The 24,374-nt window shown below is 38.8% G+C and overlaps 1 protein-coding gene across 1 annotated transcript in view; it reads left to right on the top strand.

Annotated features, from left to right (window-relative positions):
- The window catches only part of RAB4A (RAB4A, member RAS oncogene family), a 35,120-nt gene extending 11,836 nt beyond the window's left edge, over window positions 1–23,284 (top strand). The window contains exons 2-7 of the mRNA XM_049776578.1: window positions 4,202–4,282; window positions 14,248–14,362; window positions 16,060–16,122; window positions 16,388–16,542; window positions 18,206–18,301; window positions 23,132–23,284. Of these exons, the coding sequence (XP_049632535.1) occupies window positions 4,202–4,282; window positions 14,248–14,362; window positions 16,060–16,122; window positions 16,388–16,542; window positions 18,206–18,301; window positions 23,132–23,247 (626 nt within the window). The 3' untranslated portion in view covers window positions 23,248–23,284. The remainder of the gene's footprint in view (window positions 1–4,201; window positions 4,283–14,247; window positions 14,363–16,059; window positions 16,123–16,387; window positions 16,543–18,205; window positions 18,302–23,131) is intronic.
- Window positions 23,285–24,374: the final 1,090 nt, after the last annotated feature.

Genomic DNA, 24,374 nt, shown 5'->3' with positions numbered 1-24,374 from the left:
TGAGTTTGATCCCTGGCACCCCTTATGATTCTTTGAGACCAGCAGGAGTGATCCCTGAGTACCTTTGGTGTAACCCCCAAACAAAAGCAAAATGTGCCATAGATAGAAATATTAATTTTCAAACTGCTTCACATTCAGTTCTCAAGAATGATCAACCACTAATTGGGGGCTAGAATTATCTATAGAAACCAATAGTAGACTTAACTATTATTTTGGGTTGCTTTCTATGTATATTACTTGAAGATGATAGTTTTCCAGGGGCTTGCTACATGATTTTTTTCTTCTGTAAAGGGGGCAGGTAATTATAGGGCCAAATACATTTGGAAACCTCTGCTGTATATTCCCTTTTGTCATAATTACTATTCTTTATAATGTGAGTTTGCTTCCTTATAGAAAAAAAAGGGAGTCCTTTCCTGCATTTATGAAATAAGAGTTCTTTCTCTTCATAAAATCATATCTAGTTCTGGTCCCTGGATATGATCAGGATATCTATGCTCTTGTACAGAGTAAATCAAGTCTGTTTTTCTTATTTGCTTGTTATCAGGTAGGGATCATGAAAAAGATACCAACATGTTGGTGGTGCAGAGCAGTAAGGCATCTGCCTTGCTGGCGCTAGCCTGGGACTGACAGTGGTTTGAACCCCCAGCATCCCATATGGTCCCCCAAGTCAGGAGTAACCCCTGAGCGTCATTGGGTGTGGCCCAAAAAAAGAAACAAAAAAAGGCATACCAGTTATGGTTGGCTTCAAATAAATTAACCTGATCATTATCTGCCATCTCCAGTTTGCTGATTTACAATTATGGCATTTATCTTGCTTTACCACGAACCTCCAATAATCAAAAATAAAACTTAGAGGCCGGAGAGATATAGCACAGCGGTAGGGCACTTGCCTTGCATGCAGCCGACTCAGGATGGATCTGGATTCGATTCCCAGGATCCTATATGGTACCCTGAGTCTGACAGGAGCGATTTCTGAACACAGAGCCAGGAGTAACCCCTGAATGCCGCCTGTGTGGCCCTACCCCCCTCACCCCCCCAAAAAAAAACTTAAAAAAAAAATACCTCCAACAATCAAAATTAAATACCTCCAACAATCTTACAAATGCCTTAAATACCTCCAACAAGCAAAACTTAAAAAATTTAAATACCTCCAACAAATAAAAGTAAAGCTTAAAAAATTAATAATAGGGGCTGGAAAGATGGCATGGAGGTAAGGCATTTGCCTTGCATGCAGAAGGACGGGTGATTTGAATCCTGGCATCCCATATGGTATCCTGAACCTCCACCAGGAGCAATTTCTGAGCATAGAACCAGGAGTAACCCCTGAGCGCTGCTGGGTGAGACCCAAAAACCAAAAAAAAAAAAAAAAAGAAAAAAGAAAAAAAAAAGAAAGAAATTAGTTCTTTACAGGTGTTTGAGTTATTTCTTCATTTCTGTTTTTAGTGCACCATGGTCTAAAACAGTAGTATGATTTGTATCTAGTCTAGACTTTGTGGAGTGTAGGAGTGTATTTTTTATCCAAAACAAGTAAATTTTGTTTACTTGGGTTTTTTGTTTTTGTTTTTTTTGGGCCACACTGGTGACACTCGGGTTACTCAGAAATCGCTCAGAAATTTCTCCTGGCTTGGGGAACCAACCATAGAGGATGCTGGGAATCGAGCTGTGGTCTGTCCTAGGTCAGCCACGTGCAAGGCAAACACCCTACTGTTGCGCCACCACTCCGGTCCCTCAGTTATTTTTAAATGGAATGGATTTCTCAAAGCTTGAGTCCTATCAGGTATTTCTTTATTATGAGAGTAGTTTTCAGACTTCCATTATTAAATAACAGTTTTAAAAAGCTCTGAAGCTCCCAGCTCGAGAATATTTCATGATATGTGATTGCTAGGAGCCATTTTTCAGACTCCATAAGACCATGTCACAGGCTAAAGCTGTGCTCCAGATTCTTTCCCCCCCCCCCCCCCAATACTATTTCAGATGACTTAAAGCAGGAGTCTCAAACTCAATTTAACTGCGGGCCGCAGGAGGCAAAGTCGGGGTGATCCTTGAGTGCAAAGTCAGTAGTAAGCCTTGAACATTGGGGGGTGTGACCCAAACAACTAAAACAAAACAAAACAAAAAAAGATTCCTCTAGGGCAGGGGCACAAAATGTTGTACGGAGGACCATTTGCAGCCCGTGGGCCGCAAGTTTGAGACCCCTGACTTAAAGGGAATATGTATACCTCCTTCAAATATTTCTTTAGTTATATTTCCTTAATAGATGTAATTCTTATTGTCTATCTTATGTAGTGGCAGTTTTCCCCATTCCTTTTCTGGGATCTATGTAGTGGAAATTCTAGTCAATAAGTTTGTCTTGAATTCTGAGTTCATGTTAGAACCAGGTTATCAGGTTATTGTTATTTTTACCCCCATATGCACCAGTAGTACCATGTATCATTGTTTCTTTTTACATAGACACATTAAAATAGGGAAATCGTACATGTGCAAACAAGTTCTTATCTAATAGGGAGGGATAGGAACATATAAATTTTATGTTGCAATGGGGCCTTACACCCTGAACACTTGCCATAGTGACTTTGCTTAGGCTTCAGAAGATCGGACATTGGCCATTTACCCCTGCACCTTGGATCCCATCTATGGAACCTGCACTGTTTTCTACACCAGTACCAGGAATTGGACTTCTACCAGGGAAGGCCCTAATGCTGCCCTGGCAACAAATTGCTCCAGAGTGGGTTCATATGACCATTTGGTAACAGCAACAATATGCTTTCAAGGCAGGGTTCTTTTGCATTGCCACCTAATGGTGAGATGAAACCAGAAGACGCTCCAGGTCATCCTGATTTTGACATAGAATCTATACAAAAACCAGGATCTCTAACTACAGAAACCTGACCACAACAACTGTGATAGTGAAGAACTTTTACTGGGACCACAGAGATAGACTTTAGGGTTAGACAACTTAGTATGGCCAGAGCCTGTAGTTAGTCTTATGGCAGGATGTTTCATAGGTAAGGTCTCCCTGTTTTTAGGCAAAGGTTTTCCTTTCTATTTTCCCCATATTTTGCTGTGCCAATTACAAAACAAACCAACAAAAAACCAACTGCCACAGACCCACCTTTTTTATTGTATTTTTTTTCAATCTCTTATCTTTTAAATTGGGAGTCTTGCCTTTCTCATAAAACCTTGGGACACTGATTACTTCATTTTATCACATATTCCCACATTTTTCTATAAAACAAAGAAATAAAGAAAGAAATATTGAAGACCAGGCACCAGGTGGTCTTGGATGCATTGGAGGGGAAATAAGGACAAAACTAAATATCCAAGCCAAAGTCAATGATAATAAAATCAAGGGACCTAAACTTTAATCTAAACTTAAAGAGCTCTGTTGTACTGCAGGCCAGGGGGCCAAGGGTGGTGGTATAGGATATACTCTGGAGCCATTGATAGAGTGAGGTAGATATTGGTGGTCGGAAAGCCCCTGACTCATTGTATATCTGAAATTCAACTATGAAGGACTCTGTAGATCACAATTGTTTCAATAAAATAAATTTTATTTTATTTTTTTGGTTTTTGGGTCACACCCGGCAGTGCTCAGGGGTTACTCCTGGCTCTACGCTCAGGGGACCATATGGGATGCCGGGATTCGAATCATCGTCCTTCTGCATGCAAAGCAAACACCTTACCTCCATGCATTTCTCCAGCCCCCAAATTTTTTAAAAAGCTCAAAATGAATGATGTAAGCCAAATATTGGAGTTAATTTTTTTCTGATATAAAGGACAATAATATAGATGATAATAAGTCTTTATAATCTTTGAAACTTTTACTACTGAACCATTTAGGACATCGAATGGTTCTTTCTAATACAAAGCAGATATTGGGGACAGAATGGATAGGGTGTTTGTCTTGCATGCAGCCCCGAGCCTACCAGTAGTAATCTCTGAGCACAGAACCAGGAGTAAGCTTTGACTACTACAGGATGTGGTCCCAAAAGAGAAAATGTTATGTGATTTGTAAGAGTCTATTTACAGTAAATTACCATCTTCCCAACTAAAAAGAAAAGGTTAGTTAATACGTTTATTGTCAATGTTACAAACATTTCGTTTTCTCTTTGCAATTTTATTTACAACTAAGTTTTTATTAGACTTGTAAAAATTCATAAAACTTGTTTTAAAGTTATTGTTTCCTATTTTTGTTTTTCAGACTTTTTGTTTAAGTTCTTGGTTATTGGAAATGCAGGAACTGGAAAGTCTTGTTTACTTCATCAGTTTATTGAAAAGAAATGTAAGTAAAACAAATGGTTGGCAATTCATAATGTCTTCTAACAGTTCTTTGGTTTAGTTTTATTTATAGCAAAATTTCTGAATATCTTTTCAAGGAAAAAGTGATATAAATATTTAAAATAGTATTGAACATAGTTAAACTTCTAGTAGTATGACTGTATGACTTATTGTTAGTACTTTGGTTTTATGGTGCTTTTCTTTTCATTATATAGTTAACCTTACTTTATATTATCTGTGTACTTAAATAAATTATGACTATACAGATGACAGCAGAGGGTTTCCATCTGATGACAGGAAGCAACCTCTCTCCCCATTCAAAAGTACCAGTCGTACCTTGTAAAATGTGTGTTTCTTAGTGTTCTTGTTTGAAATTAAGGCAGATGCTGTCATCAGTTTTATTTTACAGATAAAGAAACAGGAGTTGCTGTGTGTTTGGGGGATGATCATGTAAGTTAGTCTCGAAACCAGGCCTTTTAGTCATATAAACCATGTTTTGACATTGGCATTTTTAGTGATTTGTAAAGAGGGTGTGGGCTTGTGTTTTTTTGTTTTTTAATTTAGGAACCATGATTTACAAAGCTATTGATAGCAGTTCAGGCTTTCACTATTCCAGCTCAAAATGTACCACTAGTTTCAGCATCCCTCCCCCAGTGACCAAGAAAGACTTTGTGCTTCTCCTCACCCTTTTTCCTTAACAAATTGCCTTTTTTTAATAATTTACTTAGCCATAGTTTGTCACATGCTTACACCAGAATCATATCTTATAAGTTTGATTTATATAAATATAGCTCACTTAAAGGAAATGTCCAAGACATTTTATTGCAGATCAGCCAGGTAGGTTGATGACTAGGTTTGACAGGCACTTTAAATAAACAATGTCTTTATAATATTACAAAGAATGGTGGAGAATTACATATGTTTTATTTTGTTAATAGTAGGAAAACAAAACCCATTAATTTAATATATTCATCTTTTTTTTTTGGTTTTTGGCTTTTGGGTCACACCCGGCAGTGCTCAGGAGTCACTCCTGCCTCCATGCTCAGAAATTGCTCCTGGCAGGCAAGGGGGACCATATGGGATGCCAGGATTTGAACCACCGTCCTTCTGCATAAAAAGCAAATGCCTTACCTCCATGCTATCTCTCCGGCCCCTAATATATTCATCTTAAGTTTGGTAGGGGGCCGGAGAGATAGCATGGAGGTGAGGCATTTGCCTTTCATGCAGAAGGTCATTGGTTCGAATCCCGGCGTTCCATATGGTCTCCTGAGCCTGCCAGGAGTGATTTCTGAGCTTGGAGCCAGGAATAACCCCTGAGCTGCCGGGTGTGACCCAAAACCAAAAAAAAAAAAAAAAAAAAAAAAAAAAAAAAAAAGTTTGGTTGGTAGGAACCAGGGTGAAAGAAACATCATAAAATGTCTTGGTAAAGAACTCTGAAGAAGAAAAAAAAAGTAAAATACTATAATATCCAAGAACAAAACTCAATATTTGTGAACAAATATTTTCAACAAAAGAAATGAAGTAAAGAATGTCTCTTCAGCAAATGGTGCTGGGAAAACTGGATAACCACATGTAAAATCTTAAAGCTGGCCCCCAACAAGAATATCTCAAGAGCCTGAGAGGTGGCTCGAGAGATAAGGTGTCTGCCTTGTAAGCGCTAGCTTAGGACGGACCTTGGTTATATCCCCCGGTATCCCATATGGTCCCCCCAAGCTAGGAGTGATTTCTGAGCGCATAGCCAGGAGTAACCCCTGAGCGTCGAAACAGGTGTGGCCCAAAAACCAAAAAAAAAAAAAAAAAAAAAAAAAAACCCAGGTGGGTTCCTGGGAGGAGCTGATGGGGCACCCGGGGTTTTCCCCACTCCCAGGCCGGGCCTGGCCGGGTCCCTGGCCTAGGGTGGGGAGCAAATCCCTGAACTCTGGGCTTGGGAGGGTCTCCCTCCCTTCCCGGAGCAGGATTTTTAGCCGGCATGGACAGGCAGCTGGCAGGCCCCCCCATATGCCAGCGGCCGCATGGTCCAGCCTAGGGTAGGGGGCTTGGATGGGGTCAACCGAGCCCCCTCCCCCATTCCTCCGGATCTCCAGGTGGGTTCCTGGGAGGAGCTGATGGGGCACCCGGGGTTTTCCCCACTCCCAGGCCAGGCCGGGCCGGGTCCCTGGCCTAGGGTGGGGAGCAAATCCCTGAACTCCGGGCTTGGGAGGGTCTCCCTCCCTTCCCGGAGCAGGATTTTGAGCCGGCATGGACAGGCCTAGGGTGGGGCTTAGGGGGTGGAGTTTGATTTGGTGGGTGGCAGATAGCTGCTTAGTTATACTCAGTCTGTCACTGGTAATTTCATACCAGTCTACATTTTGCAAACCGCGCGAACACTTGCTCCTTCCAACCATCAGTACCCCAGATTTACCCTTCTTAACTTCAGTAACACATAGTTCTAATCTCTGACCTAAGACATACAGTATATGTAACAAATCCCAGAACTATTTAGAAGGACATAAATTGAACACATATATCTTTTGAATATTTTAATGGTATTTTCTTTAGCTGATGTAACACTCTATATAGTCTTCTACCATGATGTTTCTATTCACTTTTCATCTTGTCTTTTCTTTGTAAGCTGTTCAGTAAGGATTGTTGGTGGAACTGTCCCCCAGTTTGATGCCTATGATTGAACTATGTCATGGAAATTGCTGGTCTTGTTCCTAGTGCCTCTAGATGCACCAATAACGCCCCATGGCATTGATTCTTGTTTGCATAGACACATTAAAATGGGAAAACATCATACATACAGATAAGTTCTTATCTAATAAATCTCAGTACAAGGTACCTTACACCCTGAACATTGATATAATGACCTGGCACAGGCCTCAGAAGAATGGGCATCCTCCATTCACGCCGGAACCAGGCAAGCTAACTATGAAACATCCAAGGTCTTTTACAGCAACAGCTGGAAGCAGTCCTCTACCAGGAAAGACACTACCAAGGGTCTGACATCGACCTCTTAAAAAGAGACTTCCGTTTACACTGAGAAGACTTGACAGCAACAATGACCTGCTCTACAGGACATGGTTCTCTCTAGTCCCCCTTAAGTGTGAGGTGAAACGAGAGGATGCTCTGCACCTCCCCGACTGCAATATGGGAGATGCAGACTCCAGGATCTTTAATACAGAAGCATGATACCAACAACAGAGACTATGTGAGGAATGGAGGTGTATTGCCACTACAGACGATGACTTGAATTGAACAAACTAATTTGCCTGGAGCCTAGAGTCAGTCCTGTGCCAGGAAACTTCAGGGGTAAGGTCTCCTTGTATTTAGACCATAATTTGTCTTTCCATGTCCCTTATGTTTTGGTGGGCCTATGCAAACAAATGCCACTTTAATTCCATTTTTTACTATGTTCCCTTGACTCCAATTCTTTTTTTTTTTTTTGGTTTTTGGGCCACACCCTGTGATGCTCAGGGGTTACTCCTGGCTATGCGCTCAGAAGTTGCTCCTGGCTTCTTGGGGGACCATATGGGACGCGGGGGATCGAACCACGGTCCGTCCTAGGCTAGCGCAGGCAAGGCAGGCACCTTACCTCCAGCGCCACCGCCCGGCCCCTTGACTCCAATTCTTAAGAAAAACAAGCCACTAAAACTTTTGATGTTAACTTAAACTAGTTAGCATGTGCATGGAACTAGAGAAATGTACGTTGCCCTCAATGTTTAAGGAGTTACATAAGTCTAATGTCTTTAGATTATATTGTGTGCTGCTAAGAAATAGTATGTACTACAACTGGGGATTTGAGGGACAAAGTAATTGTATTGTACAGGGGTTCAGTTTTGTTTTTCTTAATGTTCTTTGGCTGAAAGTTCAAGGCTGGGATATCATCGATGGGACTACCGAGAATTCTGTTTATGGGTGATTGGGCTTCCACTGTAACTTTACCCGGTCCTCTTTCTTTGCATCTTTGTTGTCATAATTAAAATAATAAAAAATAATTAAAAAAAAAACAAAAAAAAAAGAATATCTCAAAAGACTTAATGGGGATGCCTATATTTCCTTTGTATGTTTGATACCTCTATAATAATACCTCTTAGTGAGTTTATTTCCAAATATAAAGGCAGCCTCCTTCATTACTTATTTTTTATTTACATTTTTTCAAATTTATTTTTATTTCTTATATATTTTATTTCTTATACATATGTATATATATATATGTATGTATGTATGTATGTGTGTGTGTGTGTATATATATACATATATATATATATAAAACTTCACCTGTTCTGGTTCTGGTTCTGCTTGATACAAAAACCTGGAAGAAAAAGTCTTGCCTGGGATAAAAGCTCAGGTCAAAACCAGGGCACAGAGATTGTGTAGCCTGATATTCTTACCCCCAAATACACCAGCAATATAATATGGCATCATTCCCTTTTGCATAGGCACTCTAAAAAAGGGGAAATCTTATGCACAGAAACAAGCTCTTATCTACTATAGATAAGAACTCATACATATTATAATACAGGGGCACCTCCCACCCTCAACATGTGTCATGTGGACCCAACTTAGTCTCCATATGCTCAGACCATTCCAATCCCAAACTCCAGATCCCAGGCATAGAACTGACACAGTTCCTAGAAACAGCACCAGGAACCAAACTTTTCCCTTGAGAAATTCCTAATACCACTCTGGAACCAACTTGCACCAGTTTTGATATGACATCCTGACAGTGAGGAAATGGCAACAACTTGATCTAAGAATGGGTTGTCCTATCTCATCACCTCTAATGGTAAGATGAAATCAGAAGACATGTCATCCTTTGCTCTGTGCAAAAACCAAGATCGCTAACTACAGAAGACTGACTTTGACAAACATGACTGGGAAGAACCTATCGTGGGACCAATAAGAAAGATTCTAGCCTAGGCTTCAGCCTAGGATTTGTACAAAAATTAAGATCTCTAATTTCCAGTGGTCTGACTCTGACAACTGAGACAGAGCAGAACTTCTTCAACCATAATGAAAGATTCTATCCTAGGCTTTCTCCTAGGATCTCAGCAAAAACAAGACCACTAATTACAGAAGACTGATTATAAAAACAGTGATGAAACAGAACTTCTAGAACCGTAAAGAAAGACTATATCCTAGCCTTCATCCTGTGACCTACGCAAATACCAAGATCTCTAGCCACAGAGACATGATGCTATTATCCTCAACTGAGCGGAAAGTTTCCTGTCACCATAAAAAGACCTTGCGGTGTGAAAATGAGCATATATGAAACCTGTAGTTGTTTCCATGGCAGTATGCTTCAAGGGTGGAGAAACACTGTATCTCTTGGGCCAAGGGAATTACCTTTCTAATTTCCCCAATACTTACTGTGCCTCTGCAAAAACAAAACAAAATGGGGCCAGAGAGATAGCACAGCGATAAGGCGTTTGCTTTAGATGCAGAAGGACGGTGGTTCGAATCCCGGCATCCCATATGGTCCCCAAGCCTGCTAGGAGCGATTTCTAAGCATAGAGCCAGGAGTAACCCCTGAGCACTGCCGGGTGTGACCCCCCCCCCAAAAAAAAACCCCAAACCAAAACAAAACAAAACAAAAATTCACAAAATCTTGCCACTCCATCTCTCCTTCCTTTGTTTTTTGTTTTTTTTTTTCTTATTTTTTCTTTTTCTTCTCTTTTCTATTTCTTTCTTTCTTTTGTTTTTTAAATTTTTTTATTTTCTTCATTCTTGTGATTATTATATAATGGTGATTGTTTTTAGTAGCTGGGTGCTTTTTTTTGTAGTTGCTTTTTGTTTTTTGTTTTGTTTTTCTTCTTTCCCTTTCTTCTTTTAAATTGATATTTATAACCTCTAGACGGAATCCTCCCAGTTTTTTTTTTCTTTTTCTTTTTTCCAACAGAACCACATAACTTGAATCACCTTGTTCTGCCTCATGAATTGAGGGGGGGAGGAATGGAGGGTACCAGGACCAAACGGTCATATGAACATTAAGTGGAAATAAAAAATGATCAGACTCAACACCAAACCCACAGTCAAGGACAACAGAATTCATACCCAATCTACAACAAGCTATACACGGAGGGGAGCAATTATGCTAGCAGTCTGGGGAGCAAATGAGGGAGATAATGGATGCATGCTGGGAACAGGGGTAGAGAGAGGACAACTTGGAGGTGGGAATGGATCTGATTTATTGTCATTTGTACCTTAAATACTACTGTGAAATATTTTTAATTCACTTTGGTCACAATAAAATTTTTTTTTCGGGCCACACCCGTTTGATGCTCAGGGGTTACTCCTGGCTAAGTGCTCAGAAATTGCCCCTGGCTTGGGGGGACCATATGGGATGCCGGGGGATCGAACCACAGTCCATTCCTTGGCTAGTGCTTGCAAGGCAGATACCTTACCTGTAGCGCCACCTCGCCGGCCCCACAATAAAAATCATTCAAAAATTTTTTGCATAAGGCTACTGAAATCAAAGGGTCAATAGCCATGCATTTTTACCTCTGCTTCCATTCCCTGGAAATTTGTATATATCAATGGTTACTAAATTATACTGTATAACATCATCTTTATAATTGTCTATTAGAAAATAATCTATGAATATTTATATTTTAAAATGTCAGGTTAATTTATATTATTAAAATCCATGACATACAGAAAGACTTAAAGCTGGATCTATATCTTAACTTTACATATTACACAAAAAACAATTCAAAGTGAATCAAAGACCTTGAGACCAAAACCTGTAAAGTTTATATTTTATATAAAGTATATCTTAAGTTTATTTAAGTAAATATATTTATTTCCTTATATTAATGAAAATATAAGAAGAATGCTCTAAGATTTGGACCTCAGAGACATCTTCAGTAACACCATGACATTAGCAAAGGTACTACAGTAAGAAATAAATGAATGGAATTACATCAAGTTAAAAAGTTTCTATATGGCAAACGGAAATAAAACAGGCTAAAGCTAAGACAACTGGATGGGAAAAAAATTGTGTTCAGTACATCAGATAAAGGGTTGATATCTAGGACATAAAAAATACAAAGATCAACAAAGAAAATTTAAAGATCCTATTTTTTTAAAATGAGTAACGGAAATGGATACTTCTTGGAGGAAGATAGACCAATAGATACATGAAGAAATGTCATCATCATTTATAACGTGGGAAATCCAAATCAAGACAACTATGAGTGGCCAAAATAATGGCACAGTGGGTCGGTAGAGCATTTGCCTGTACGCAGCTGACTAGATTTGACCTCCAGCATACCATACCATATGATCCCCTTAATCTGCCAGGAGATATTTCTGAGTGCAGAGCCAGGAGTAACCCCTGAGCACCACCATGTGTTGCCTAAAACCTAAAAGTAAATAAAAATAAGGAGATATCATCTTACATCAGTGAGAGTGGTACCTAAAGAAAATATTGGGAACAATCTGTGTTGGCGATGTGGTGTAAAAGGAACTCTCCTACACTGCTGGTGTCTGATTCAGCCCCTGTGGAAAACTATATGGAGAGTTCTCAGCAAACTTAGAATTGAACTGACAGATGACCCAGCAATTCCACTATTGGGTATCTATCACCATGATACAAAGCCATTCATTTAAAAGGATACATGCATACTATTATTGTATCACTTAGTACATTAGCTAAGGTATGGAACAACCTAGGTGTCCAGTGATAGATGAATAGATTGTGCAGATATGATATATAACAAGGGTATGCTATGCACCTGCAAGAAACAATAAAATTATGCAGTTTTCTGCAACCTGGATATAACTGGAAGATATGTTGTATAATGTAAGCCAGAAGAAAAGCAAACACAGGATTATCTCTCAACTGATTTGTAGAATAACTGGACAAGAGAATGCAATGTTTTGAAGGGGGACTGCCAATAGCCGTGTATTTAAAGCACTGACTCAACACTACTGAAAACACAATAATCAAACTACAGCCACCATACTTTATAGTGTACTGTCAAGGTGGTAGTCTGGGGTAGGGAGTCCAGGCTGTGGGGTGGGGCAGGAGGAAACATGAGAACACTGTTAGAAGGAAGTTGACACTGGTGGTGGAATTGGTGCAAGAACATTGTGTGTCTAAAATTCAGTTATATAACTTTGTTAATCATAGTTCTTTAAATTTAAGAAGTTGGGGCAGAGTGATAAACTGTTTATGGTTTGGACCATATGTAAAAGACTAAGCATGGTTTAGTTGTAAATCAGTCTCTGTTTAACCATTCATTCATTCATTGGACTGCTAAATTTATTTACAGTTTCCAAGAACTTGCATTGTACCATCTCAGATAATACCCAGGGGATTTGAGGTTGAGTGTCAGGTTGCTTGATTTTTTTCTCCTTTTGGTAGTTTTCCCCATATCGTCACTTGGGTAATTCGCATACTTGTTGGATTAGTCTACTACAGTGGTCAGCAAGATGCGGCTTGCGAGCCATATGCGGCTTTTTACATTTTTTAATGCGGCTCTTCCGTGTGTTAGGCGGCCGCTCCAAGAGTCAGGACTCTGCTCCTAGCCTCTGTCAATGCACGCCCTGTGTGGCTCTCAAAATAAATTTCAATCGTGGTTTTGGCGAGATTTGGCTCAGTTGAAAAAAAAAAAGGTTGCCCACCATTGTAAAATAATAATGGGGAAAACTGCTTTATTTCTCTTATGTCACATCATGATCATGAAACCTTGGTTGTCATCTTTTTTTTTTTTTTTTTGGTTTTTGAGTCACACCCAGCAGTGCTCAGGGGTTACTCCTGGCTCTATGCTCAGAAATTGCCCCTGGCACGCACGGGGGACCATGTGGGATGCTGGGATTCGAACCACCGTCTTTCTGCATGAAAGGCAAACGCCTTACCTCCATGCTGTCTCTCTGGTCCTTGGTTGTCACCTTTAAAGGTGTTTTCTCCAATGTTGACTTGGTGCTTAATTCTAGAACAGTGTGTTGACTGGGACTCATAACAGAGGCATAAGGGCTGTGCAAAGGTCTTCCCCATTCCAGGAAGTAGCACAATTTTTAAATGTCACAATTCTGATATGACTGATTTTTATCCTATGATTATCAAATATGAGCTAGTCAATGGACCATATGAAATTTGACTTTAGCATATTTCTTCTTCATCATCATTATCACAGAAATGTTTTTTTCCAACTCTTTCTAATAGTTGATTTGTTTTTTTCTACCTCCATGCTCTTTGAGACAGTTTTTTATCACTTTCTCTAGCACATATATTACAAGTCACTGCCACAGAATACTTTAAATTCATGAAACTTAATGACTATAATATAGATTATAGATTTTGTGCTTGATATAATAATAGTTTTTTCTTTTATCTTAATGGTTGACACTTACATGGAGGCTAAAGTACATTTCTTTCTCTTTCCCTTAATGTCTCTAGAATAATTACCAAAGAGTTGAAATGATCACCCCCTCATTATTAACAGAGACACATATATGTAATTTATGGGCCATAAGTTCTTGAAGATGGTGCCTAGAGTATTTTATGTATTCGTGATAACCCTAAAGTAGATAGCTGATGTGGAGTGGCCACACCTAAGCAATCAGCTTTAAAATGTGTGGTTTGTTCGGAAAATTTTGGAAATTTGTCTTTGAGAATAGAAATCATATGTATTCTGTTTGAAACAGAGTGTTCTGGGTTAGGAAGATGACTCAGAGGGATGGAATACATGTTTTACATATAGACCCCCAGCTTTGATCCCTGCTACTGCATTGTCCCCTGAACACTACAAAGATCACCCCTTAAATACTATGCTGAAGTAACGCAGAAAATTACCAGATGTGACCAAAAATATAAAAAATAAATAAAATAGTGAGTGCTTCTTATTAACTGACCAAGTGGAGAAATAAATGACACCAGAGTTGATTACATTTGAATTTAACTTGACCCTTGATTTTAGTATTATTTGTTTTGATATGTAAGCCTGTTTACTTAAAAATTAAATATATTCTTTTCTTTTTCAGTTAAAGATGACTCAAATCATACAATAGGAGTGGAATTTGGCTCAAAGATAATAAATGTTGGTGGTAAATATGTAAAGTTACAAATATGGGATACAGCAGGCCAAGAACGATTCAGGTAGATCTTTTTCTAACTTAATAAAAATGTTTGAAAACTGGATTTGAAAAAATTATACCTCTTCATACTTAGATACCATCACTTAACCATTTACTCTGGAAGCTTTAGAATAGGTGAGGTATACTTTTTTTCTCTGGTAATAATGATTCACAAAATTACATTAGGATATCTTTCAAGGGGGCTGGAGATGGTTCAGTTGGGCGGAGTAAGTGCTTTATATGACTGAGCTTTGCATTAGTTGTCCAGCACTTGTTTGCTGAGTATCATGCTGGGAATAGCTCCTACGTTTTGTGTGCAGTGCCAAAACACACACATATACATGCATTTGCAAGCTTGCACGTACATACACACATACACACACAAAACCAGGGATAAAAAGTCTTAAGTGTGGGGCCAGAGAGATATAGCTTGGAGGTAAAGCGTTTGCCTGGCATGCAGAAGGACGGTGGTTCTAATCCCACCGTCCCATATGGTCCCTTGAACCTGCCAGGAGCAATTTCTGACCGTAGAGCTAGGAGTAATCCCTGAGCGCTGCAGGATGTGACCCAAAAACCAAAAAAAAAAACAAAAACAAAAACATTAAAAATGGAATCTGACCTGAATAATAGGCCAAATATGGAGAAAAAGTGGAGGTTAAATAGATTTCAGAAAAATGGTCTTTCACCTCCACCCCTAGCCAGGATAGACCTAGAAGGTGGAAATTAAAGACTGTAAAATATTTATTTTGACATATTCACTAAAGAGTAAATTATTGAAAGGAGGTGACCTACTATAGCTATTTTTAAATTTGAATGCAGAGAAGCATGTGAATATTTTCTGGCATATTCTTCTGTTTTTAATACAGAAGCTGCAGAGTAATTTTTTGTTTGTTTGTTTTTGGGCCACACCCGGCGGTGCTTAGGGATTACTCCTGGCTATCTGCTCAGAAATAGCCCCTGGCAGGCACGGGGGACCATGTGGGACACCGAGATTTGAACCAATGACCTGCATGAAAGGCAAACGCCTTACCTCCATGCTATCTCTTCGGCCCCTGCCAGAGCAAATTTTATTGTACTAATTAAAAAGAAATCTAGGCACCTGAACGATAGCACATGATAGGCGGCTGACCCAGGCCAGACCCGGGTTCAGTTCCCAGCATCCCAAATGGTCCCCGAGTCTGCCAGGAGCGACTTCTGAGCCCAGATCCAGTAGTAACCCCTGAGCGCCCAAAAACATTAAAAAAAAATCTAACCAAAAAAGAGACTAATACTGTAGGGGAGAAAGAGATTACTGAAGGGGAAAATGTCACAAGAATGAAAAGAGGTAAAGTGCAGGTTGATGTGTGTGCTTGAAAACTGATAACATGGTTTTTGATTTAATAACTGGGGTTGGGGCCGGTGGCACATCAGAGCTAGGATGAAGCAATGTTGGTTTTGGTTTGTGATTGGAAATGGCAGATGTTCTCATCTAGGACTTCCCTTTTCCCCCGTAAGAAGTGAAAGGCAGTTATGCAGAAGTGAAGAAAGCATGGACCCCTCTAGGGAGTAGAATAGAGTTGCCAAGCACCTAGTGCCCACCAAAAGATTATGATGACTCCTTTCCCCATAGACACCTGCCCCTCCTTGTAATTACCTAAGCAAAGACAAAAGTAAGTGCTTTTGTCTAGGGACATGGTACCTCTCAGGGTTGAAAAGTAAATGCAATCTTAATTTTTTCAGGTCTGTAACGAGAAGTTACTACAGAGGTGCAGCAGGAGCTCTCCTGGTCTATGACATCACTAGGTAATCCACACTCCTCTGTGAAGCATACACTGGGGTATCTCCTTGAGGCCTTCAGGTTATCTGAGTTACCTTATTAAAGGTCGTTAGCCTTTAACCCCAACATGGTTTAAAGCAGTGTGAGGACTATAGACAGTTCCCAAACCACCACTACCACAACTATTGAAGGAAGAAAAGAATATAAAAGCAGTGAGTAATGTGAATGACTGGAAAGAGTTGCTAGTTTTATAAAATACATGTATTATTTTCACAATCTTATATTACACAGCCGAGAAACCTACAATGCGCTTACTAATTGGTTAACAGATGCCAGAATGCTAGCGAGTCAGAATATCGTCATCATCCTCTGTGGAAACAAGAAGGACCTGGATGCTGATCGAGAAGTCACTTTCCTTGAGGCCTCCAGATTTGCTCAAGAAAACGGCAAGTTACCTTATTCCTGTTGCTGCTTTTTTTTTTTTTTTTTTTTTTTTTTTAAGTAACAGATTTAGGAATAAAAACATTGCTTGGAATTTTTACCAGTCTTATCTAAATGAGATTAAACCTTATTTAGAAAATGTGGAAGTTCCACTTGTATTACATAATAAAATTATTTCCTTATAAAATATACTTATCTAATATGTTTTACTTTGTTTAAAGTGAAGTTTGTTCATTGGTGGTGGGAATGCCCTGATTCAGTGTCACTATGTACCTGAAATACTACTCTGAATGATTTGGTGGGAATGCCCTGATTCAGTGTCACTATGTACCTGAAATACTACTCTGAATGATTTGCAATCCACTTTGGTCAAAATAGAAATTATTAATATACATTTTTAAAAAAAAATAAATAAATAAAGTGAAGTTTGTTAAGTGTTTCTAAAGGTACTTGTGATGAGATACCATTATTTTAACATATATAGTTTGAAACTAAGTTGATTTTTTTAATGTTTGACATTAATTTTAATGTCAAATATTGGGTCTAAATAAAAAGGGAAATGGTATCGAACTTTAATTTTTTAGAACCAGTCAAGAACTGAAGTACTCTAATTTTTTTAATTGGATCAAATTATATTATAACTTGACTGATTTTCTACTTTAAAGATTGTTGTTTTCTTTGGAGGTCAAGAATAAGCACGTTAGTGATAACAGATATTAAGTCATAAAGGACATCTTCAGGGACAGAATGACAAATTACATTATTATTCTTCCCCAAAGGAAACATTTATAGGTTGTTACTGTAGTGGCACAAATGCAAGGAAATGCTACTTAATTTTATATTGATAATTGATTTATTCTGGCCAGTCTGCTTCTATACAGAGCATTTGTGTTTTTTCAGTTGCTTCAATGGATATACCTCCTAGCATAAAACAGTTGCAGTTCCTTTTTCAGAAAAGATAACTTTACTTAAGCACCATGATTACAAACATGTTTGTAGTTGGGTTTCAGTTATAAAAAAGAACACCCTCTTCACCAGTGCAGCCTTCCCACCACAAATGCCCCCAACTCCTTCCTCCCCAATTCCCTGCCTGTATTCAAGACAGATATTTTATTTCTCTCATTATAATGGTAGTTGTTAGTGTGGTCTAACTGCACTCACCACTCTGTGGTAAGCTTCATATTGTGGGCTGGTCTTTCCACCCCTCATCTCTATTGTCTCTGGATATTATTACCATACTGTCCTTTATTTTTGTTAAATCTATCATTCTTAAATAGATTAGTCTGTGTCTATCTCCCTCCCTTATTTCACTCAGCATAGTAGTTTCCATGTCCATTCATGTATAAGCAAATTTCATGACTTCATTTTTCCTGATGGCCTCTTAGTAACATTTTTTTAAATTAGGGGATACAGCTCAGAAGCATATCTTCACTATTTGAGTCACTGGACTCAGTACTTGCCACCCTAGACCAAAAGCAGAAAGTTTCCTACTACTGGAATGAATCTGGGACCTTGATTCATACTGATTTTGTTTATAGATACATAGATTTAAATAATAAATTCCATTTTGCCTGCATTTCTAAGAGAATACTAAACAGGCTGTTAGTAGCTGAATAATAATGATCATCTTCTAAATATGACTTTGTATTTTTTCAATGTCAATTTTAGAGCTGATGTTTTTGGAAACAAGTGCACTAACAGGGGAGAATGTAGAAGAGGCTTTTGTACAGTGTGCAAGAAAAATACTTAACAAAATTGAATCAGGTAAAAGGCTTTCTATTAACTTTTCTGCAGCTTATTTTAGTAACTGTTTCAATATTGTCATTTTTTCATATTTCAGAGTGATTTGATCAAAGTATATTCTCTACACATCTGCCAGTGTAGGACAAAAAAAAAGTTTTTTTTTTTGGTGTTTGGTTTTTGAGTCACACACGGCAGCACTCAGAGATTACTCCTGGTTCTATGCTCAGAAATTGCTCCTGGCAGGTACGGGGGACCATATGGGATGCCAGGATTCGAACCACCGTCCTTCTGCGTGCAAGGCAAATGCCCTACCTCCATGCTATCTCTCCGGCCCCGGAAAATTTATTTTTATTGATTTTTTTATTATGGATTTGTAGATCATGTTCATCTCACTGATTGAGGTGGAGGAAGCACACCTCTTTCAAAGTGGGCATTCTATCCTATGAGGGATGGAGATTGGCAGTCAAGGTTTTAGGTTTCATTTCCTTTTAGAGTCACCACTTTATTTAGATCTTTGTACATTCTCTGGAACAGCTAGTTAGCTTTGCTGGGCCAGTGTTTATATGGCCAAGGATCAAGTTGGTGAGATATATATATAATATGACTTGCAGGTAGATATCATGGAGAATTTATTTCTGAAGCTAACTGAGCTTAAGCAGTACTCTTTCTCATTGTTGTATTTGTTGCATCAAGTATTATTTCAAAATACATTTAGAATTATTCTAATTTTGGTAACTGACAAAATGCTATATAATTGTCATTTATTAAAGTTAAATGTTAGGCTCAAAGATGTAAATCAGTAGGGTACTTAAAGAATGTCTTTAGGGTCCAGAGAGATAGCGCAATCGTAAGGAGTTTGCCTTGCATGCAGAAGGACAGTGGTTCGAATCCCAGTATCCCATATGGTCCCTGGAGCCTGCTGGGGACAATTTCTGAGCATAGAGCCAGGAGTAGCCCCTGAGCACTGCCGGGTGTGACCCAAACCCCCCCCCCAAAAAAAATAGAATGTCTTTAGGAATCTTGTTTTATGGGGCAGAGTACAGTGGTTAGGGTGCTTGCTTTACATTTATTTGACCTAAGTTTGATCCCTAGCATCCCATATGGTCCCCCAAGCTGGCCAGGAGTTATCCCTGAGCACAGTCAGGTGTGGTTCAAAGGATAATAATAATAATAATATGGAGAGATAGTACAGTAGGTAGGGTACTTGTCTTACACTCTGCTGACCTGGATTTGTTACCTGGTATCCCATATGGTGCCCCAAGCACTGTCAGCAGTGATTCCTGAGTGTATAGCCAGTAGTAACACTGAGGGTAGCCACAAAACACAAAGAGTACCTTTTGATACTGGAAACATAGTACAGGAGGTAAAGCATTGGCCTTGTATCTGGCTGCATAGGCTGCCTGGTTAGAATCCCTGGCACCACATATCCACTAAGCACTACTGAGGGTCACTCCTGAGTACTGATTGGTATGACCTCAACCCCCCACATCTCAGAAAATGCATGTGTTTTGCATCAAGGAGGTAGCTCAAATGGTAGAGCATGTGCTTTGCATGCAGTAGACCTGAACTTTGCACCATGTGATTCCCCAAGCAATATCGGGAATAACACCAGCTCCAGACTGGGAATAGGCCTTGAGCACCTCCAGATGTGGCTTGGAAATAAAAAAGCTTTTGTGGAAGATTATCAAAGGAAAATTAAAATACAGCATGTCCATACAATGATAAGTTAAAAGTATGCAGGGTCTTGTAGTCTACACACACAAAAAAATAGTGAACATGGAAGTGATGTTAAGGAGAACTTCTGAGAGGACATGACAGCTAACTAATCTTTCACAATTTGAGGAAGAGTGAACCATCCTAGGGAATAGAGAGGAGGATAGTCCAGGGAGGGAAAACATAAGCCAAGACTTGGAGAATATGATAGAAAGTTGAAGTTATTATGGGGCTGGAGCAGTGGCACAAGCCATAAGGTGTCTGTCTTACGAGTGCTAGCCAAGGACAGACTGCAGTTTGATCCCCAGCGTCCCATATGGTCCCCCAAGCCAGGAGCAATTTCTGAGTGCATAGCCAGGAGTAACTCCTGAGCGTCACTGGGTGTGGCCCCAAAATAAAAAAAGAAAAGAAAGTTGAAGTTATTAGGTAATGGCCATAATCAATGGAAGGTCTGACCATAATCAGTGGAACTAAGACTTAATCCTAAGAGTTCATTAGTTATTGGGACATAAAAATCTGAGTCCTAGCTTCCACCTCTGGAATGCTGAACTGACTTTACAGAATTATGGCCAAAGTACTAGCAGTCAGGACTGAGAACTGCTGCTATAGTTGGTCAGGACATCATTCAGGTATATTAAGCATTGAGTAATATAGTCCAGTTGTGACTTATGATAAATGATAAGTGTGTAGGTTTGTAGATTGCAGTGTTAAGGCAGATTGAAGTGACATAGGGCCAGGGTACCAGTAAGAGAGGATTTTAGTAGTCTGAGAAAAGAGCAATTAAAGCTTCCTTAACAGTGGTGTGGAAGTAGAAATGAAGAGATAAAGATGAATCTGAGAAATACTTTGGTGGCAATATTATATGACCTACATGCTAAATAGTAGGGATGTGCAATTGATTTGGGGTGGTGGGGTCAAGAAGGGGAGTCAAGGGGAGACTGAAACCCAACTACAATCATGTTCGTAATCATGGTGTTTAAATAAAGAAATTATTTTTTAAAAAAATAGAAGAAGAAGAGAGGGGAGCCATGGCTATCTAGATGTCATACTTGGATACTCAAGAAAGATGGATTTTTAACAGAGGATCAGCAGGCTCAAGAAAAAAGATGATTCTGAGTTGGCTGTGTTCTTTTTTACCATACCATTGGAGCTAACACATGGAATAATTTAAAGTAAACTTTGAAAATATTGAGCTAACTACAAACATATATGTATAAATATATGCATATATATTCAGATATATATTTTGAAGCTATCAATATTATAAAAGTAACTGAAATTTAGAAACTGGAAGTAATGTACTCATTCAAAGAGCAGTTGAAAGGGAAAATTCTAAGGGGAAAAGTTATCAAATGCAATGTCTTGAAGATTCATAGATTTGTAGAAGAGAAAGAAATGGTCAGAGATGCATGAAGAGAATGAGTAGAGGTGGGTATTCATGTCAGCCATAATTATGAATCAGTAGTTTATTAGCAAATACAAACGATAAATAAGTATATGGAAAGGAAGAAGTAGCACATAAGAATACTAAGAGGTGGAAAGTGAAAGAAGGAGGGATAGAAGAGAACAGAAAATAAGTTTATTGGTATAAAATAGGAAAGGAGATTAAAAAGACTGGTTTTCTATAGGAACACAAATGGCCTGAAAGAACTCAGCAGGCTAAGTATATGTTTTGCATGCAGAAGACCTGGGTTCAGTTCCCAGTACTACCAGAGGATATAATGGATATCTGTTATCAAACCTGAGTAGTAATTGTGCAAGGCAAGAACCTTTACCACTGTACTTTCTCTCCTGACCCAAAATGTGTTTTATTTAAATTAAATAAGTGCATAATAATACTGCATTCTTAAATACTATAGAGAAATAGGTTGACTCAAAATTCAAGATGTATTTCCTCTAAGTCATAAAATATGCAAAGATAAATTAGAATTTTTCAGCAGTAATTTCACTAAATAGGCAATATGCAATATACAGCTCAAAGACAGTATATTGTATATATTTCATATGTATATACATAAGGAAACGTATATATTTCCTTAACCTTTTACACAAAGGTTTGCATACTAGAAATTATTGAACTTTTTTTTGGGGGGGGGGCTCACCCGTTTGACGCTCAGGGGTTATTTCTGGCTATGCGCTCAGAAATCACCCCTGGCTGGGAGGGTGGGGGGACCATATGGTACACCGGGGGATCGAACCGTGGTCCATCCTGGGCTAGCGCTTGCAAGGCAGATACCTTACCTCTAGCGCCACCTCTCCGACCCCTGGACTTTATTTTAACTACACCTATGTATCATTATAAATTGTAAGAACTTATGTGTGTATATATAAGTATATGTGTAAAGATGTCCATATACATTTATGCACAAAATGTGTATGCATGTTTGTGTGGGAGTGGAAGGTTGCCATAATTTATCTAGACAGTCTACTTAGGTGATTTGTTATTGCCAGCATTTTATTGCCATCAAAAAAAATGTAGTAAATGGGGCTGAGAGCTAACATGAAGGTAGGGCGTTTGCCTTGCATACAGAAGGATGGTGGTCCGAATCCTGGCATCCCATATGATCCCCGGAGCCTGCCAGGAGCGATTTCTGAGTGTAGAACCCTGAGCGCTGCCCCCCAAAAAATGTAGTAAATAACCTTTTATATAATATGTCATGAGTTTTCTGTGTAAAATAAATTTTACTGTGCCAAAGAGGAAAAGCATTTGGAATTAGAAGCTATCAAATTCCTCCTATCCAGGTAATAATAAGTTAAAAGCATGTTGGTGACAAATTAAAGTACTTTTACCAAAGATATGGACATATAGCATATTGTAACAAATTATATCTGTGTAATTTAATATTAATTTGTTTTGCATATGTTCTCATAATTTCAAATTTAAAATGTACTAAAGAGAATACAGTGAAAGTAACTTGTATTACTTTCTTATGTCCCCTAGCCATTCTTGTCACCCTGATGTCAGTTATTATTCAGTTATTTTACAGAAGTATTTTTATACCTGTGTAAGAAAACAATATACCATGTATATTTTATCCTCTTTATATATGTGTTATATACTTTTTTTACTTAATATTCATTAGTTAATGATCAGAGAAACATAAGTACTTTTTTAAAAAAGATTTGCTTAATCCGCAGGTGAATTGGACCCGGAAAGAATGGGCTCAGGTATTCAGTATGGAGATGCTGCCTTGAGACAGCTGAGGTCCCCGCGTCGCTCACAGACCCCAAATGCTCAGGAGTGTGGTTGTTAGAAATAGCACAAGAATATATATATATATAGAGAGAGAGAGGTAGGTGCTCTTATTTCAACATCTCTGTTGTCCCTATATCCTTTTACTTTGTTTACTTCTCTTTAGGTTTGCACCTGTTTAACTCTAGTGATTGATTTGATTACATTATTAAAAGTTAGGGCCGGGCGGTGGTGCTGGAGGTAAGGTGCCTGCCTTGCCTGCGCTAGCCTAGGACGGACCGCGGTTCGATCCCCCGGTGTCCCATATGGTCCCCCAAGAAGCCAGGAGCAACTTCTGAGCGTATAGCCAGGAGTAACCCCTGAGCGGCACAGGGTGTGGCCCAAAAACCAAAAAAAAAAAATAAAAGTTAGACATTTTTCAAGAGGTTGACACAGTAGTAAGAGTTATATTTTGGCTATTTCCTTGGATCTTCGAATTAAAGAATTTAATAATACCTACCTGTATTTAGGGGGAAAAATCATATCCTAAGCTCTATAAATTATTGAAGGCCTGTAAAATATTTTCTAATGAGTTACGACTATTTGACATTATTTATATTAAAACTATGAAATTTAGGAACTGGAAAGTTGTTTCAGTGGCCAGAGTTCTGCATATAGGAAACCTAGATCTGCTATGGTCCCATGAGTACAAAGCAGGATGTGAAATAAAGTTTTTAAGAAAAAGTTAGACATTTTTAACAACAGCAGAGTATTATGCCAAAAAGGAAAATTCACCAAAATAAGTAAGCCACAGTTTATAGATTGTTAAGCATTAATACATTTAATAGGATAGAAATATATTATTTCTACTCCCATACCACAGTAGTTTTACTTTAAAAAATAGTAGTTGGATCAGTGATGTTATCCATTGCACACATTTGATTAGAAGCATAAGAGCGGGGGCCGGGCGGTGGCGCTAAAGGTAAGGTGCCTGCCTTGCTTGCGCTAACCTTGGACGGACCGCGGTTCGATCCCCCGGTGTCCCATATGGTCCCCCAAGCCAGGAGCAACTTCTGAGCACATAGCCAGGAGTAACACCTGAGCATTACCGGGTGTGGCCCAAAAATCAAAAAAAAAAAAAAAAAAGAAGCATAAGAGCATGAATTTGGTCAGTGGCACTGCTATCCCAGTATTAAGTGTGCACCACAA

This window comes from Suncus etruscus, chromosome 7 (assembly GCF_024139225.1).
Source record: "Suncus etruscus isolate mSunEtr1 chromosome 7, mSunEtr1.pri.cur, whole genome shotgun sequence".
NCBI classification, from domain to species: domain Eukaryota; kingdom Metazoa; phylum Chordata; class Mammalia; order Eulipotyphla; family Soricidae; genus Suncus; species Suncus etruscus.
Note: the sequence above shows the minus strand (reverse complement) of the source record. Positions and strands in the feature narration are given on the sequence as shown.